We start from the raw sequence: 17,888 nt of genomic DNA, 5'->3' as shown, positions 1-17,888 counted from the left end.
CGATGCATGCTCCCTGCCTCGAAACTGATGTCTCCACTTGACACTAATTGATGCAGCAAAGAGAAGACCTCAGCTTTGCACGTAATAGAAACAAATTAGAAATGTTAAGAGAAGATGACGATGACGGATGAATGAAGTTATTTCATGAGACAGTCACACAAGATGGATGACGTGCGTCTGAACGCGAATGGGCGCACTCACTAAGTAGGAATTCATGCGAATGAAGGAAAGTCGTAAAAATTTCTGGCATAAAATGAAATGAATTGCTTTGTAGTCCAAGCGAACTGAGCACCGACCGACCGACCCGCGGATTCTTAAATAAAATTACGCTGTAGGCCAGGGATTAGCCTTGCGTGTGATGGATGCGTCGTCTGTTCGCGCGATTGTTCGAAATTACGTCATCGTAAACGCGAGGAGAGAAACGAACTTCAAGCACCATCCCCTTTCGAATCTTTTTTCAGTCGCCCACTTTTGTTCTCGGTTGTCTAATTAATTTCATTCACAAATGGCACACAAACAAAAGGCAGCTTCTTTGCTAATACACGTACGCATACACGACGAGATACACACCAGGCGAAAAGCGCCCCACCCGATACATAATAAATATACACGGTCTTACCAGTATATAATAAGCATACACGCTCCAACCCATGTTTGACAAGTTGCTTCTTCAGAATACACGAATAACGCACTGCAAACCGTAAATCAAATTCGCGTATAACAGCCAAAAATACAATGTGTATAAACAAGCTATTCCTTCACGAAAGCATACCCAAGACACCACATATATAGGTACCGTCAAAAAAAGTTCAAGCCAACTTTTTTCTTTATTTACTTAAAGGAAATTTTATTACAACTCTAGTAAACTTGAAAGTTAAATGAATACCTGTAAACCTTAATAAAATATAAAACCATTGTATAGATAGTTGTTACTCACGTTTCTAGCGTTAAACGATGACAGCCGAACACAAATAAAATTAGAAATATAAACTTCCTTTAGGCAAACTTTATTAAAATCGCTTATTTATCTATTGATTGATTTATTTATTTAAAAAAAACACACAAAAACTGTATAAATAAACCCTAAGAATACGTGACATTTGTCGCAGTAGTAGGAGAGAAAGAACTAACAAAATTTAGACAAGGCAAGAACAAAAAACACAGAGAAAGGTAAAAACATTAGTAATTATATTATAATATAATAAAAATATTATCATAATTTGATTCCTATCAATCATTAAATTATGATTAGAATTTATCTTGAGGTGCCCTGATGTCATCGATCTTGAGAATCATCCTGACAACTTGGGTCGCCAGCATTATTTGCTGTTTCTTTGACAGTAGAGTCTCTATCACGTACTGAGATTTCATATCTGTGAGGTTGTGTGTACATGTATGTGTGTGTCTGTGTACGAGAGAGAGAGAGAGAGAGAGAGAGAGAGAGAGAGAGAGGGAGGGAAATAGAGAGAGAGGGAAAGAGAGAGAGAGAGAGAGAGAGAGAGAGATAATCAGTTATCTCAATCAATCAATCAATCCTTCCAATCAATCAATTCAACAGCCACCAACTCCTAAAACCAACCATTTGATCCTATTCCCATACAATCAATCCCTAATCTCGGGTTACTCTGTGCAATCTGTTGACTCTTAATTTCGGCCAATGTCTGAATGGGTGCTAGACCAGAGTTCTCGGCAAGAGCCAATGGAATGCTCTCAAGGGCGTCGCCAAAAGCCCTCATTGCATACTGTTCCAATGTCGAGATCTTGAAAAGTGATTAGAAATGGATTAATTAAACAAGTTATTCTAACCGAATTTAATTAATTTAATTCAATATTATTAATAATAACCTTATCTGATTGTTTCTTGACAGCCAATGAGCAAGCGATTTCAGAGGCTCCACCCCCATAGACCACCCTGTTGTCTTTAACGAGATTCCTGACCACACAGAGGGCATCATGAATGCTACGTTTGGCCTCATCTACAATCTGATTGGTTGTTGGTTGAATGGGTGATGACAGATGATTGGTCGGTTGTGGATTAATTCTGGATGGATTATATGATTAACTGATAAAATCAGACTCAATGATTGATAGACCTTTTATTAAATGTTTCATGAAACATACTAAATCAACAATCCTACTAAGCTTCACAAAGAGCAATAAAAATGTAAGAAATATACACAGCAAATAAACTTAAAAATCCATTCAAATAACTAACCAATAACCCAAACCAACCATTTTGTTCCCCCCTCTGATGAAAATAGTGACAGCCCTGCTGTTTTTGCAGTCTTCAATGACCAACATCTTGTCCTTGGAAGTGCCAAAGGTCAATTCCCTAACTATGCCAGCGTGACCCAATTTCTCAGGAGTCAGCTCGGAAAATCGAGGCACAATTCTGCCACCAGTTGCTATGGCGATAAGCTGGAGTGTAAAAAATTTGTGTGCGTGTGAATGTGTTTGCGAATGCATGTGTATGTGTGTGTGGTGTGGGAGTTTGTGATATTTCATTTTCATTATGATTTCACTATTCAGAAGGAATATAGAGTTATAGAGTAAACCAAATACAAAGAAAAGAACCAGCGTAAAATGCGCTAACCAAAGAATAACAATGTGAATGAATGAATGAACAAATGAATGAATAAAAGAATGAAATAAGAAAACAAATTCACCTCAATCTCAGGACCTCCTACCCATCTTACAGCAGGCAGTTGCCTCTGAAGCAACAAATGGTTGGCCTCATCATCAAATCCCCACTGACAGATGACCAGGTTGGCCCCTGTGTCCTTCACCTTCAAGTTACGATGATGAGATGGTCATTATGGTGATGACGAAGATGAAAATAATTATGATAAATTTACTCACTTATATATATATATACAATACAGCTACAGCAATTTAAACTTAATTATAGCCCTACAACATACCTGCTTGATCATTTCGTCGAATTTTGCAGCTTCATATTCTTGCAACTTTTTATAATCTTCTATAGATTGAATCTCTACCTTACTTTTAGTCTTTGGTTTTGGGGGCTCGAATGGACATGTCAAGATGGCTATCTTTGCATCTGTTACATGCTATGTAATGTGAATGAAACAATCGTCATTTAATTATCATAAAATTAGCATAATTTAAAGCAATAAACAACGAACCTTAGGCATTTGTGGATGACTGAAATCCTTGTCAACTATAACCCCTTTAACCAGCATGGTTTCCTCCATCTTGCCTCCAACTTTACCTTCGACTTTTATCAACTCGAAATCGACATCCTTCCTCTCAAAGTCAGCCACCGATAGCACAGCATTCACTGCAATCTCTGCCATTTGTCTGTGACATTTATTAACACTGGAGAGGGAGATTTTATTTTGAAAAGAAAACTTTTAAAATATCATTTATGAAGGGTTATAAAATTTTTTGGATAAAGAGGTCATAATAAAAAGCGTAATCAAAATGTTATGAATCAGTACAGTAACCCAAAACCTTTATAGCATTATAACATTGACCAAGTTAGCAGATAAAGTTAACAAATGATTGACTAATATTTTTTTAGTACTCAACCATTTAGCAAACAAAAAAGATGATAAAAATAAAGTGAACATAGAAAGAAAGTTCATTCAACATTTAGCTAATAATAGTTGATGAATAAAAATCTAGACAAACATTTTAGAACTAAGCGTTGTCATGGCAGTCTGGATCAGAGGTTCCAGATTATTCATATCAACTGGAAAGTACTCTGAGATTCTTTTGAGTTCTTCAATGGCAATGTGGGCTGCCATTTCATAACCATCAGCTATTCTAATTGGATGAATTCCTCTGTCTAGCAACTGTTCTGCCTGCTCTAATAGGCCACCAGCTAGCACTAATTGGTGATTGATACAGTTAAGTTTGCTTATATTCAAATGTTTGTTTTTGAATAAATTAATTATAAACCTAATTATAAAAAACTCTCAATTAATTATATTAATAATGTTTATTATTGTATTAATTAATGTTGAAAAACCCCATATACAACCTACAACTCCAGTTGTACCATCCCCAATCTCATCATCTTGAGATTTTGACAGCTGAACAAGAAGTTTAGCAATTTGATGTTCGATATCCATCTGATCCAGAATCGTTGCCCCATCGTTTGTGATAGTCACATCTCCATCACTTGACACTAACATCTTGTCCAGGCCTTTTGGCCCCAGAGAAGTTTTCAAAATGTCCGCCACAGCTTTTCCGGCCAAAATATGGCTCTGAAAAAAATAACCAATAACTTCTCATCCCACACTGGCATTAGGAAAGTTAGTAAAAACCAGTCAGACATTTAATATCAAAACCCTAATTGAAACAAGCAAATTCCGGTTTATAAACCCAACAAAATAATACGGAACAAAGAAACATTTTATTTTTAGATTTTTGAAATGAAAAAAGGCGAACTTTGTGGGCGTCTAAGCCGGTCAGGCGTTTCTGCTTGTCTTGGTCCTTCAAGATCAAAAATGGCCGACCATATTCATCAAATGCCAACGTTCCAACTGACGCCATTTTAAATTAAAAAAAATTCAAAATAATCTGGATGACTGTGGATTAAACGGAGCGAGCGATAACTGAAAAAATTCTGGAAAGCTGAATGCAACAACGATTAAAAATTTTTCCTTACATAGAAACAAAACTAGCTGGTATGAAATTTAATAGGTAGTTAACATAGCTGCTGGCTCACATAACTAGAATCGATGTTGATTAAATTTGGAATATCTGAATATTACACTATTATTTAATGATTTTTATTTTCGGTAAAATTATTTTTACGAAAATTTTGTGTTACTTTCACCAAGAAAACACTCCTATATACGTACAATGCTCTCCACATAATCCAAAGAAATATCTAGAGAGCATTTTTTCTTTTAAGTTTGTTTTAAAAAATTAACAAGCAAATAAAATAAAATTGTTCAAAATCTTAACAATAAAGAACTATTGAACTATGTCAAAACCAAATAAAATTCTTAGCTATATTACAATTAAGAAGAATTTCATTGGGCAGTTTTGACTTTGACAAGACACAGCCCATTGAAGTTGTCAGGTCCAGACGACCTGCCGGCCAGCAAGACGATCATCAAACTCTTCTCTGGCAGTGCATTGTACAGTTTCTTAATGTGCTTGTCCGTACTCTTCAGTGACCTCTGTTGAAATCATTATTTCATTTATTGAGGTAAACTAACATTAACATAAAAATTAGAAGCAGTAAGAACGTAAAAACGCCGAACACTTAGCAACCAATCAAATTTCTAACCTTCAGACATCTAGCACAATGAACTTTATTTTCAGTGCAATCGAGACTCCGCCCAACGCTGCAAAACCGACCAATCAGAAACGAGCTATCCCCAGACTCTAATTCCTCCCTACATCTCCTCATCATCTTTTTATCCAAAACATCGCCATCTTCATTTTCGTCGTCCCCACCATCATAATCGTCATCACCATCTTTTATGACTTTTATAAATTGTTTGAAATCCGGATCGTTTGTGTTGATGCTGTTGTGTTGCTGTTTTAGGGAAGTTAGAAAGTTAGGTAGGCCCAAGATGGCGGCTTTTTTCCTATCCCTGACGAGAAGTTTGAATAGTGACGTTGTGTGCTTGTTTAGGCGAAAAAACATCGAAATTTGTTGCTGTTGTTGTTTGTCATCAAGATGGCGGTGGTTTTCCGGTTCCTGTGGTTGACTGCATTTGTCCTCATGTGTGACGTCATCAACATTGTTGTTGTTGTTGTTGTTATCTTTAGAGGCTACATTACAAGATATACCGTCACTTATATCTTCATCATTGTCGTTGTCGCGATTGACACCTCTTCTTATTACGACCTCGTCAACTTTATTATCGCTACTGTTATTATTCTTACCAGCAGTAGTAGTAGTAGTTTTTTTATTATTATTGTCGTTATTATTGTTGTTGTTGTTGTTCTTGTTATCATCATCATCACTATCGTCGTCACCATTATCGTCATCATGACTATCGTCATCATCATCATCGCCGTCATCATTTTTCAGTTGACCAAATGACCATCCATTCATCACATTGCCGTAACTCAGACCTAACAGAATGGACGTAAAATCGGTCAGTCAGTCTGTTAACCAATCAATCATTCAAATAATCAGCAACTCATTCATTCATTCATCCATCCATCCATCCATCCATCCATCCATTCATTCATTCATTCATTCATTTCTTCAATCACTCACTCAATCACTCACTTATCAATCTTTCATTCAACCAATCAATCAACCAATCAATCAATCAATCAACCAACCAATCTCTCACTCACTCAATCACTCACTCACTCAACCAGCCAGCCAACCGTTCTTCAGTTTCTTCTTCACCAGCATCATGACAGCTTCAGCATCCTCTCTAGGATTGTGACCTAGGCAACCATTCCTCTGAATACTCCGACTAAAGATACAAAATAATAATACAAATAACAATAATACAAACAACAATACAAATTATACAATAACAATAACAACAACGCCAATAGCAATGATAACGACAATAACTCTCAGGCTCTAACTTGAGGAACACGCTGGCCAATGTCTTAAGATTTGATTTGCAGTGCTTTTGCCCTGAGAGATTGTACAGACATGATGTGTCTATGACAAATGGATGGTACATCTGTGTGTGTGTGCGTGTGTGGGTGTGTGCGTGTGTGTACAAAGTATTAACATCGTCAGTCAATTTATTTGTTTTTATCATTAAAACACACGGTAGATGGCCACTCATTTTTTCATTAATTATTTAATTGATTCATTCAATCAAATATTCATTCATTCATTTCATTTATTCTTTCATTTAATCAAACACTTTCAAATATTCACTCATTCACTTGCACATTTATTCACTCCTTCGTTTATACACTCCTTCATTTACTCTTTCACTCACTCGTCCGACCCATAACGGATGGAGACTATAAACGAAGATTGATTGACTCTTTCACTCACTCACTCACTCACTCACTCACTCACTCACTCACTCACTCACCTTCATAGCATTAAGGTCCATATTGAGTGACTGACCGGCTAGGATGACATCTGGTGGAAAAATTCGTTGCAGATGATGTTGAACATCCTCCAATGTTGTTTTTATGGGAGCCAGTAACTGCTCTGTTATGCCACTATATCTGTGTGTTTGTTTGTGTGTGTGTATGCGTGCGTGTGTGTGTGTATGCGTGCGTGTGTGTGTGTGTGTGAAAACAATTCGCAAAAAAAAGCTGAATGATTAGTTATTTCAGAATATGATAGAAAGCATGTTTAATTATCTGCTAGGGAGCGCGTCCACTTGTATTATATTGTGGTTGTAAGTTTTCTAATCAAAATTTGAAGTATTTTTTCAAATTTTTTGGTTATATTTAAACGCCTTTGACATCTCTACGTAATTTTCATATCACAGACAAACGCACATACACACACGAACAAAAAAACATAGAATTCAAAACACAAACAAACAACAAAAAAAAGAACCTAGTAAGATAATCAGTGACGGGATATTCGGGCCTAACGAGAGATTCATAGATGCACTCCATACCCTCATTCACGACTGATATCCAGGCAAGCTCCGATTGGCTCTTCAATGTTTCAACCTACGTAGATTGATACATAAGTATATAGAAGTGTGCGTGTGTGTGCGTGTGTGCGCGTGCATGTGCGTGCGTGTGACACAATGTATAGATGTGCATGTGTGTGCGTGTATGTGACACAGTATATAGATGTGTGTGTGTGTGTGTGAAACAAGATCGTCATCAGCCTCACCATCTCGCAGTCCACGGCAAATATAGGGCTTTTATCGCTAGGCACAATGTACGTATCTTTTGAAAAAACATACTTTCCTGATTTTACTGGGTTAGAAAAAAAAATAGATTTATTAATTGAGATGAAATAAAATAAATTGATTAATTTAACAACAAATGAACGAACAAACGAGCGAACGAACGACCAACAAACCCCCAACCAACCACAAATCAAACAAACAAATGAATGAACAAACAACCAACCAACCGACAAACAAACAAACGAACGAACGAACAAATGAACAAACAACAAAGCAACCATGATGAGCCAATGGCAGAGTGTATCCTTCCATTTTCATCTCATCAACAGTCAACATCAAATCAAATTTAGTAGCTGGTAGCGGTGACGTCACAGATGACGTCATCGGCGATGCCACTACTGACGTTGATGTCTTGTCGTTTGGCGGCTTGAATGTGTTGTTGAAAAAATTGTTGTAGTAGTAATTACTGGTGTTGTTGTTGTTGTTAATGTTGTTGTTGTTTGTTGCGTCTGCTTTAGCATCATCAGTGTCGCGTTTGTTGATGTTTTTGTTGATATTGTCGTTGTTGTTGTTGCCTACGTTAGTGACGTTGTTGTTGTTGTTGTCGACGCTGCACGATTTTGAGAGGCTTGTCTTGAAGCCTAAGATTCAAAATAGATTAAAAATTGGTATTATGATAATAGCAACAACGGCAGCAGCAGCAGCAACAACAACAACAACAACAAATAATTATAATGGTAACCAGATTGTTGAAACTCATCCAAGGACTTCCTGTTACTGACTGGAATGTTGAACAGTTCGCCAGTGAGAGAGCGAGAATATTGGGAGGGGCTTATGAATTCCAGGCTCTAATTGGCCAATTCAAATTGGGAGAGATAGTGAGGATGATGATGATTTAGGAGAGCGAGAGAGAAAGAGAGAGAGAGAGAGAGAGTAAATTAAATTAATTATTAATAATAATAATAATTATTATTATTATTATAAAAAAAATCAAACCATTTCAAAGTTAGCCTTCAAAAAAGACATGGAACTGTCGGTGTAATAATCTTGGCAAGAAGCACCATCAACAATAATGAGGAGGACTTTTGAAACTTTTTGAGTTCTTAATAGCTTACACCACCTAGTGAATTATAAAAATAATAATAGAAATATTATCAAACACGCACACACACACACGCACACACAAACACCACACACACACGCGTGCACACACTACACACGCACATCAACAAACCTAGGTTTATAGCTAGTAGTATGTCCTTGAGTCGCGTGCAGTATCAAATGTTGTATATCTTGAATGTATAGTATCGGTCGGCCGTCATGTGTGTGAGGTTGGTGCTTGAATGTATGGGGGTCCAGTGTTAAAAATATCTTTGGGAATTCCTGTGTTTGTGTGTATGTGTTGGTTTGTGAGTGTGTTTTGTGAGGCTGATTTGTTAGTTTGTTAGTTACATGCATACAAATAAATACATACACCCAACAAGGAGTGTATGTTTTTATGTATAAAGAGATTTGAAGATATTAGAAAAAAATATCAATGTTGATCAGAGAGAGTTCAATGTAAGGTTTTTATATAGAGTTTGAAAAATACATATTTTATAAAGAAAAACATTGAATAAAACTTAAAAACAGAAAAAAACAAAATAAACTAAAAAATGAACTTATATCAAAATAACCAAAAAGGACAGTACCATGGCAGCTTTCTGTCTCAATCTTATTTCTTCTCTTATTTTTTTCATCTCATCTTCAGACAGATTTAGTTTAGTTTTTTTAAATGGGGGCGAATCACATTCACTATCTTTGGTCACGTCCAGTTTATTATCTTTGTTGATGTCTTCTGTACTTTCTTTGGAGATGTCATCATCACTGGTACTGGTAGAAGTTTTAGTGGCAATTTTGTGGTCTTTTCTGGGATTGTTACTGGAACTTTTTTTTTTATCATTTTTGGATTTTTTCTGAAATTTTGAAACAAAAATGTCAAATGAGAGAATCACAGAAACTGTATACCTATGTATTTGATATCAATTTGATCAATTTTTCAGTGCCATGGAGTAGTGCTAATTACAACTGCTAATTGCTAATCTAATCATGATCTAACTAATTCTAATCCTAATAATGTAATGAATCCATATTAAAAATATGAAAAAGAATAATTAAAAATGACAAGTATATTGATTCAATTTATTTTACCTTTCTAAATTAATTTAAAGTAAATTGAAATCCATTATTAATTTTATCATAAAAGACAATTAAATGATTTAGTGATTTTTAATTAAATTTTAAAAAAATAAAAAATGAGATAAAACACGACTGATATGGAATGGACCTATCCATCTATTTGCCACTAATTTTATTGAATCTTAATAAATTAATTTCTAATCAAGCAATCACTAATAAAAATCAGTAACCAAATGAAAATGATAAATGAAAAATCCCAAAAGCCAACTCTAAACTTACTAAACGTAAACGCAACTTTTTTGAGGTCTCCCGATCATCTTTGATTAATTCTAAAAATGATTCAAGTTTCCGTTTTTTAGAAAATAATCGAAGTTCTTTTTTTGTCGTTTTTTGCGAGTCAGACATTTTAACCATTAAAATAGGAGATATAATTTAACAAAATTTTTTAAAAGCCTCGTGCAAGATATTATCGCTATAGTAAATATTGACTGACATCGAAAGTTAAACAAAGTAAACAAATTTAAATTTAAGTTACAGCGTTAAAAATTTTTTATCTGTAAAATACTTGTTATACTAATAAAATTTAAATTAAATTACATAAATTTTATTTTTTTTATTTATTTTTTTAATATTTCAAACACAAAATCGCAAACTCTTTGATTAAAAAATTTTTCAATTAAAACTTTAACAATGGCTTTCCATATCTGCTTTTGTTTTCGTGAACGCCTTTTCTCACGTTTAGATCTAATTTTTTATTTAGAAAAATTAAATAAATAAACCGACCAGTTAGTTAGTATAAAATAAATAATTTTTGAGCAAAATAATTCAATTAGTAACATATATTAATAAATATAAGTGTCAGTGAAATTTTTTAAAAATGGCGGTCGCCGTCGGGGTTGACCAGCATGAGAAATTAATTGAAATGTAGGTTTTTGTTTTACGTTTTTCGTTCGGTTTTACTTTTACGTTTTACTAAGTTGAAAAGTAAATTTATTTTATTTATTTATTTATTTATTCATATTTTAAATTATTTTATTCAATTATTAAAATTTATTTTGAATAAATAAAATGTTTTGTTTTCTATTCAACTCTAAAGTCTAATTCTAATTTAATTTTAATTTAATTGTATGCTTATTTTTATTAGTATTACTTACTAAAAAAGCTAAACACTGAAAATATTTTTAAATTAAAATTTTATATAGTCGAAGAAAGGAACGAGAAAAAATAGGACTAGGGCGCTACAATGTATCTTGGGAAAGGAGCCCTGAACGGCCTGACCTTGAGTAAGTTCAAAGGTCAACTATAATAATGTTTATTTTTATTATAACAATAATTATTATTTTAATTAAAACCTCAGTTAGAAGTAATTTTTAATTAATAGTTTATAACATTTATTTATTAACTTTAATTAATGATTTATCATTTTTTAAAGCACCGATTCAGAAACACCCATGGAAAAAAATAACAGAATAATTATGATTTATCATTTTTTAAAGCACCGATTCAGAAACACCCATGGAAAAAAATAACAGAATAATTATGGGTGATAAAAGTCACCACACCTCAAACCAACGCCACCACAAAAAGAACAAAACAGAGAAGAAGAAGAAAAAGCACAAGAAGCATAAGAAACATAAAAAGTATTTGTTTTTTGTATTCTTTTGTATTGTATAATTTGGCATTTCTCTATGGTACATATATTGGTATTTGTTGTATCATTTCTTGCATAATTATGTATGTGTGTCTTTGTATGTACAATTTTATGTTTGCTTATGTGTACGTATGGTTTTGTTTTGTATATATGCAGATTTATTTCTTTCTATTGCCTAGTTTGTGAGGGTTTCCTGGTTATTGTAATTATTATTTATACATTTTTTCATTTATATTATTTAGACATAAGAAGTGTGGAAAAAGCAGTGACTCCGATGATGTTATGATCCAAAATGGCATTAAAAAAGAAATTAATGGTGATGATGATGAAGACGACGATGAGGAGGAGGACGACGATGGAGATGGTGACTTCGTTTGGGTTGAGAAAAAAAGTAAATAAGACAAACATTTTTTTTCCTCCCAAATTTTTATGTTTTTCAGTTCTTAGCTAAATCAAACTTCCATTTTGCTATATGGCTCATAATAATAATAATTAATACAACAACAACCAAACAACAACAACACACGTTTAGACGGCATTTTTCCCGAGATCGGGGGTTGCCGTTTGGCCACCTATGATGAAACCGAAATACCCCTCGACGCCATCCACATCTGTCACTCGCCTCAGTATCACGCAACCCCGCTTTCACCCTGTCCTTCTCCACCTGCTCTCTCCATCCCAATCGCGGACGACCCCTTCCTACCACTCCTTCAACCTCGAACTCCAACGCTCGCCTAATCCCGACCCTTTCATCCCTTCTCAACACATGTCCATACCACCGCAATCTCAATCTCGTGTCCTGGTTATGACAGTGTCCTGGTTATGACATTAAACTGACCCTCACTGCCTTGTGAGTGATGTTGGATCATCAAAGGCTAGGCCCACCGCTTATAACTGTGGTTGCGTAAGGAAGGGCGTCCTGTGTAAAAACTAGCCAAATAATAATACTTATGATGACGGAATTAATAACAATAATAATAATTGAATCACATTACAAAAAAAACCACAGAACCAAAGTTGAACAATGAAACAGAAGTGGTTGGGCCAGAACCTGAAAACGTTATTGAAGCTGGTGGTCTCACTAGGATGGAGTGAGTGTTTTTTCATTCAATCATTCATTTGTTTGTTTGCTCCTTTATTCACTTATTCGCTTTTTCAATCATTCATTCAGTCTGTCATTCATTCATCTGTTCATTCATTTATTCATTCATTTGCTCATTTACAATATAATATCAATAAGATAATATTAGGAAAATTCCATTACCACAATATTCTTGTGTACATATCTTTTTTAATGCACAATATAACTCACACACTGCAACATAAAATCACACGCATACGCGCACACATTATAACACGCACATATAACCACATGCATATATAACCACACAACAACAACACGCAGTTTCGGCAAAGCCCTGTTACCCGGTGAAGGTGCAGCCATGGCAGCCTACATCGCGGAGGGCAAGCGGATACCAAGGAGAGGTGAAATCGGGCTGACTTCCAACGAGATCCAAGAGTTTGAAGATGTGGGCTACGTCATGAGTGGCAGTCGTCATCGGAGGATGGAAGCTGTGCGTCTGAGGAAGGAGAACCAGATCTACAGTGCGGACGAGAAACGGGCCCTGGCGAAATTCAACCACGAGGAGAGGATGAAGAAGGAGGGGCACATTCTGACTCAGTTTAAGCAACTCATTAAGAAAACAACCACAAGAAATATGGATTTCAACAGTACTTGATGATTCAGTTGGCTGGCTGGATGATTGGTTGATTGATTGATTGATTGACTGAATGATTGACTGGCTGGTTGATTGACTGACTGGTTGATTGACTGATTGTTCTGTATGGACGCTCATTTGTGTTAATAATCTGTGAGATATTAGTTGCGCTTTTAATTACTGTTTACTTTAATTTCATTTGAAAAAAATGTCTAATCGCGGGAAGATACCATGGCCCTCAATTCACACGTACTCATTGAATACGCTTACTCGGTTTTTATTTCTTCGGTCGTCAATACTTGAAATTGAAATCTTATATACAATGCCATACCTTATAATCTATCGATGTCTTGTTGCGGTTGCGTTTGACCGCAACAGTCTCTTTTCAAGTACTACCATCTTGAAATTATTTTAGCCTCGAATCTCAGATAAACGCCATTTAACAGCCATCGGTAATTCGTTAGAAATTATGAAATATTTTTGACGAGCTGACACAGCAGCTGGCTTAATGTGCTAGCATGCTTCAGTAAGAATTGTGGAATCCTGATACTAATGAATCACTGTCCTGTTATATTTCAGGCAATAACAGCACACTCCTTCTTTTATTCGAAGAGTAATTTCGAAGATTTTTTTATCATTTATTAAAGTTGAGTTGGACTAATCAAGGTTTGTAAAATTTGATTCTACCTATATACCTACTTTGAATACCATATTACTCAGCAGAGCTTATGTTTAATCACAATTTAAACATGTAATTTAAAAATTTAAGCATATTCGGAATGAAACCTAGTTGTGCAAGTATGGCGCTACAAAACCATGCAGATTTCATTGAAATAATGAGAATATTAAGTGCCATACTACTTATTTGTCTTTGCATGAGTGTCATTTGCATACCTTAGAAAACCCGACTTTCTGTTTCACAACTGCTTGGGCACTGATCATTCGAACTGCAGCAAACAAGCATGAATACAGGTGAGTAATTTTATGATTTTGATCGTATGTGCCTCAATTTTTTAAACATATTTCATGTGATTTTAACATAATAATAATGTTAAGTAGTTTATATTTTGTTATAAATTGTGATTCGTTAAAAATTTTGTTACACGTCATCAATCACACGTCGTCGTCATCTTCATCCTTTCTTTATAACCTTTCAACCTTCTTGCTAGCACTAGAGGCACAGAAATTTCTGAATCGTCGCTTTCCTCTCTTAACGTGTCCTACTGCTAACAATATAAATATCTATTACATTTATTATTATTATAAGTATATGGCTGACGTGAACGTTTGCTAAATGATTTCCGATTTCGATAAATAATAATGACTATTTACGAGATGTTTACACAAAATGCATAATTTTAATACTATCAATTAAGTTGAATTAAATAAAATACGTTCTTCATTAATCAGATAATTTTTTAGGCCCGACAGACAAATTTTGTATCAAGATAAAATAAAAATATCCTAAATTCAAAATTGTAACAAACATGCGTTAAAAACCATTTAGACTACCAAACTTGGCACAAAGGCCTCGAATTCAACAGAGCCATTGAGAATTACGCGCGAACGAATGCTCTTCCTCAAAATGAAATCATAGACGCCGAAGAACTCACTTACGAAATAATAAATGAGATCAAAGGATCGCTCCAGGCGAAATCCCTCTTCGTAACCTCGGAGCACGTTGGGAGTGCTTACGAAGGCTTGTTGGCGAAAGGGAGATTGTATAAGCAGCACGACATGGAGTTTGACGTGATGCTTATTTGGAATCTGCAGACCATTTTAACCGTGAGTGATTGGTGCTTGTTGCATGTTTCCGTTAAGAATTTTAAGTTATCCATCGCTAATATGCGTGCGAATTAATGCATTAAGCATTCGTAAATACACTAGTCGAGCTTATCTTTGCTTTTGAACCAGATCACCACGCCACAGCGCAAATCATGATAACCCTACTTTTCGACTAACACAGATTAATTTTTATAATTTCAAACCAACCAGCCAACTGGGTCTTTTTCAATATTTTTGTCGTTCGTATCTTCATATCTAAAGTAGCATTTTAAAATATTATTTCCAATCAATCAGACAAAGTCGACCAGGTACGATAATTATGTGTTGATAAAGTCCCAGGATTCCATGCCAACTGGAAAGTATTTCAACAATGATGGTTACCTATCCTCTGATCTTGTGGCAAATGAATTCTTCGGAAAGATTCAACAATCGGTGAATAGCATGAACTTTCCTCAACACGTCGGCCTGAAGATAGTGCTCAGAAAACATGGACCTGCAATACAGATAGACGTCAAAAAACCGGTTAATTAAATTTTTTTTCAATTTCAACTCTAAAGATATTAAAAATTTTAACAAAGTTAAGCGCTTTCACATCAAGATATGAGAATTTATTTTAAATCAAACTCAAACGATCCTACTATAGAGACTGCCTAAAGAAATAAACTTCACAGTGGACATTATTCCAGCTTTAAAGCTGGTCAGCGGCGAATACTACGTGCCAAAGCAAATAAAAAAGGATTTTGAAGCGAGTTTGAGGCAGCTAACATGGAGGAGATCGTTCAGTCTCAATGAGAGAAACATTTTCTCACGCACAATTGACGATCGAAAGAAACTTTTAAGAGTTTTAAAGTGTTTTAGAAACAAGGATGCAACATTAGGCTCTCTAACTTCCTACCATCTGAAAAACATTTTCTTAAGAGTTAACAGTAGAGTGGCGAGTAACATAGAATGGTCTTCAGAGTTCCTAGGACAAAGATTGATCGATTTGATATCGGAGTTAGAAAAATGTTTGAGAAGCCGTCATCTACCTTGTTATTTTCAACAAAATGTCAATTTGTTGGAGACGTTGAGTGAAATTACCTTATTAAACTTGGAGAACAGATGCAAAAAACTGACCAATAGCGAAGTCGCTCTGATGCGCTTGTTGGAATCGGGCCAATAGCGCACCAGACCGAATCTTCATCTCGTCATATTCCATTTCCTCTCGCTTACTATCTTAGTACTAGATGCGCTGAAATAACATAACGTGACGTAAAATTTGTCCTTCTTGCTTTATTTTACATAGCAATTCAGTCATTCATAATTAGAACTTTTTTTTATTTCGTTTTCTCTTTAATTCAAAGAAAAAACTCGCTTTTCTCGCTTAACATAACGTGACGTGAAATTTGTCCTTCTTGCTTTATTTTACATAGCAATTCAGTCATTCATAATTAGAACTTTTTTTTATTTCGTCTTCTCTTTAATTCAAAGAAAAAACTCGCTTTTCTCAAATAAATTTTTTGAATCGGAATCGGTTTTGTCGTGTTTATGAACTTTTTCATGAAATTTTGTCACTAGACATTACAATTTATATTAGAAATGAAGACCAACAAAAACCAGAAAAATTATTTAGAATTATCAATAAATTAATTAATAACTAAATTTCATTTCGTAGAAATTGCGATTTAAGTCTATTGAACAATTTTCGTTTATTATCTTTTAAAAACTGCATACTTCCTTCAAGAAAAAATACATGGTGGTTGGTTATCATGGGATAGGTGAAAGAAATGTAAGAGTAAAAAAGTTCATTGAATGGTGTGTCACAAATGATCAAATTACTACCAACACCTGGTTCGACAATCGCCCAAGGAGAAAATATACTTGGAAGAGTCCCGGAGACAATGTAAGAAATTGGATTGATTACATTAAAATAATGAAAGGCAATGTCTGGAGCTGATTGTGGCAGTGGTCAAACCCAGTTGTTTGTAAAATCAGAATAAAGTTAAAGAAAATCAGTAGTGAAGTGGCCCCAAGACGTTTGAATTTCGTCAGTTTGTCACAAAATGATGAGATCAAGGTCAAGTATGACGTTGAAGTACGGAATCGTTTTCAGTTAATAAATAATTGACAAGTTAGAAATCATTGAAAAGATCAAAAACAGCAATACAAACGCAATGTATAGAAACATCATAGAAATCACTGAAAAAAGGGCTTGTACAGTTTCTGGATGCATAAAAGCTAAATTCGGTGAAGCAATCTTAGAGAAAGAAAAAGTACTTTTAAGATGGACTTGAATACATCAACGATCTTTTTGATAATAACCGTGGTGAGGAGTTCCTATTAAAAAAGACGTATCAATCAATCAATCAATCAATTAGCTTATAAAGCGCTATTTTCGCGATGTTTAACAGCGCTCCTCAATGAATTTTGAAAACAGATGGGTCTTGAGATCCGCTCTGAACTTCGCAAGTGATGGAGAAGTAGTCAGAGAAGTAGGTAGAGAGTTCCAGAGAAAAGGACCAGAAAAAGCAAAAGCAGATTTGGCAAAAGAGTGTTTAACACGAGTTAAGAAAAAGCGAGAAGAAGAAGACGATCGTAAACCGGGGCGTTTAGGTTCAATTAATATATCTGATAAATACTTAGGAAATAATTTAGATTGAGACTTATACATGAACGTGCAAATTTTAAAAATTATTCTATATTTTATAGGTAGCCAATGCAAGAGAACAAGATATGGAGATATATGAGAAAAGAAAGGGGCACGAGCAACTAGACGAGCAGCAGAGT

At 34.8% G+C, this 17,888-nt stretch overlaps 5 protein-coding genes across 5 annotated transcripts in view; 2 read left to right on the top strand and 3 right to left on the bottom strand.

Annotated features, from left to right (window-relative positions):
- Positions 1 to 839: 839 nt before the first annotated feature.
- Positions 840 to 4,648, bottom strand: HELRODRAFT_184902 (hypothetical protein). Its single transcript, XM_009017014.1, is given in 12 exon segments — positions 840 to 878; positions 894 to 922; positions 934 to 1,373; positions 1,580 to 1,760; positions 1,846 to 1,983; positions 2,233 to 2,418; positions 2,667 to 2,786; positions 2,922 to 3,071; positions 3,147 to 3,339; positions 3,655 to 3,853; positions 4,007 to 4,232; positions 4,417 to 4,648. 10 exon segments carry the CDS (start codon positions 4,519 to 4,521, stop codon positions 1,249 to 1,251), a joined length of 1,623 nt encoding a protein of 540 aa, XP_009015262.1. The 5' UTR covers positions 4,522 to 4,648; the 3' UTR covers positions 840 to 878; positions 894 to 922; positions 934 to 1,248.
- A 358-nt stretch (positions 4,649 to 5,006) lies between these two features.
- Positions 5,007 to 7,025, bottom strand: HELRODRAFT_159979 (hypothetical protein; the record flags this gene model as incomplete). Its single annotated transcript, XM_009017013.1, has 5 exons — positions 5,007 to 5,156; positions 5,267 to 5,866; positions 6,350 to 6,419; positions 6,538 to 6,638; positions 7,005 to 7,025. 5 exons carry the CDS (start codon positions 7,023 to 7,025, stop codon positions 5,007 to 5,009), a joined length of 942 nt encoding a protein of 313 aa, XP_009015261.1.
- Positions 7,026 to 7,306: 281 nt separating this feature from the next.
- On the bottom strand, positions 7,307 to 10,400 carry HELRODRAFT_188219 (hypothetical protein; the record flags this gene model as incomplete). The annotated part of the gene is made up of 9 exons (XM_009017012.1): positions 10,254 to 10,400; positions 9,482 to 9,745; positions 9,025 to 9,173; positions 8,787 to 8,910; positions 8,533 to 8,638; positions 8,069 to 8,431; positions 7,772 to 7,857; positions 7,484 to 7,602; positions 7,307 to 7,328 (listed from the first exon to the last, which is right to left on the bottom strand). The coding sequence occupies exons 1-9, from the start codon at positions 10,380 to 10,382 to the stop codon at positions 7,307 to 7,309; spliced, it is 1,362 nt and encodes a 453-aa protein (XP_009015260.1). The 5' UTR covers positions 10,383 to 10,400.
- A 276-nt stretch (positions 10,401 to 10,676) lies between these two features.
- Positions 10,677 to 14,400, top strand: HELRODRAFT_105902 (hypothetical protein). The gene is made up of 7 exons (XM_009017011.1): positions 10,677 to 10,892; positions 11,171 to 11,251; positions 11,465 to 11,608; positions 11,862 to 12,010; positions 12,629 to 12,710; positions 13,025 to 14,095; positions 14,140 to 14,400. The coding sequence occupies exons 1-6, from the start codon at positions 10,846 to 10,848 to the stop codon at positions 13,356 to 13,358; spliced, it is 837 nt and encodes a 278-aa protein (XP_009015259.1). The 5' UTR covers positions 10,677 to 10,845; the 3' UTR covers positions 13,359 to 14,095; positions 14,140 to 14,400.
- Positions 14,401 to 16,927: 2,527 nt separating this feature from the next.
- Positions 16,928 to 17,888, top strand: part of HELRODRAFT_159976 (hypothetical protein) — a gene marked incomplete at both ends in the record, with an annotated part of 2,319 nt that continues 1,358 nt past the window's right edge. Inside the window, 4 exons of the mRNA XM_009017010.1 lie at positions 16,928 to 17,004; positions 17,284 to 17,374; positions 17,513 to 17,593; positions 17,811 to 17,886. Of these exons, the coding sequence (XP_009015258.1) occupies positions 16,928 to 17,004; positions 17,284 to 17,374; positions 17,513 to 17,593; positions 17,811 to 17,886 (325 nt within the window). The remainder of the gene's footprint in view (positions 17,005 to 17,283; positions 17,375 to 17,512; positions 17,594 to 17,810; positions 17,887 to 17,888) is intronic.

Source organism: Helobdella robusta (assembly GCF_000326865.2).
Source record: "Helobdella robusta unplaced genomic scaffold HELROscaffold_2, whole genome shotgun sequence".
NCBI lineage: Eukaryota > Metazoa > Annelida > Clitellata > Rhynchobdellida > Glossiphoniidae > Helobdella > Helobdella robusta.
The sequence above is the reverse complement of the archived record's forward strand: the minus strand, read 5'-3'. Positions and strand labels throughout refer to the sequence as shown.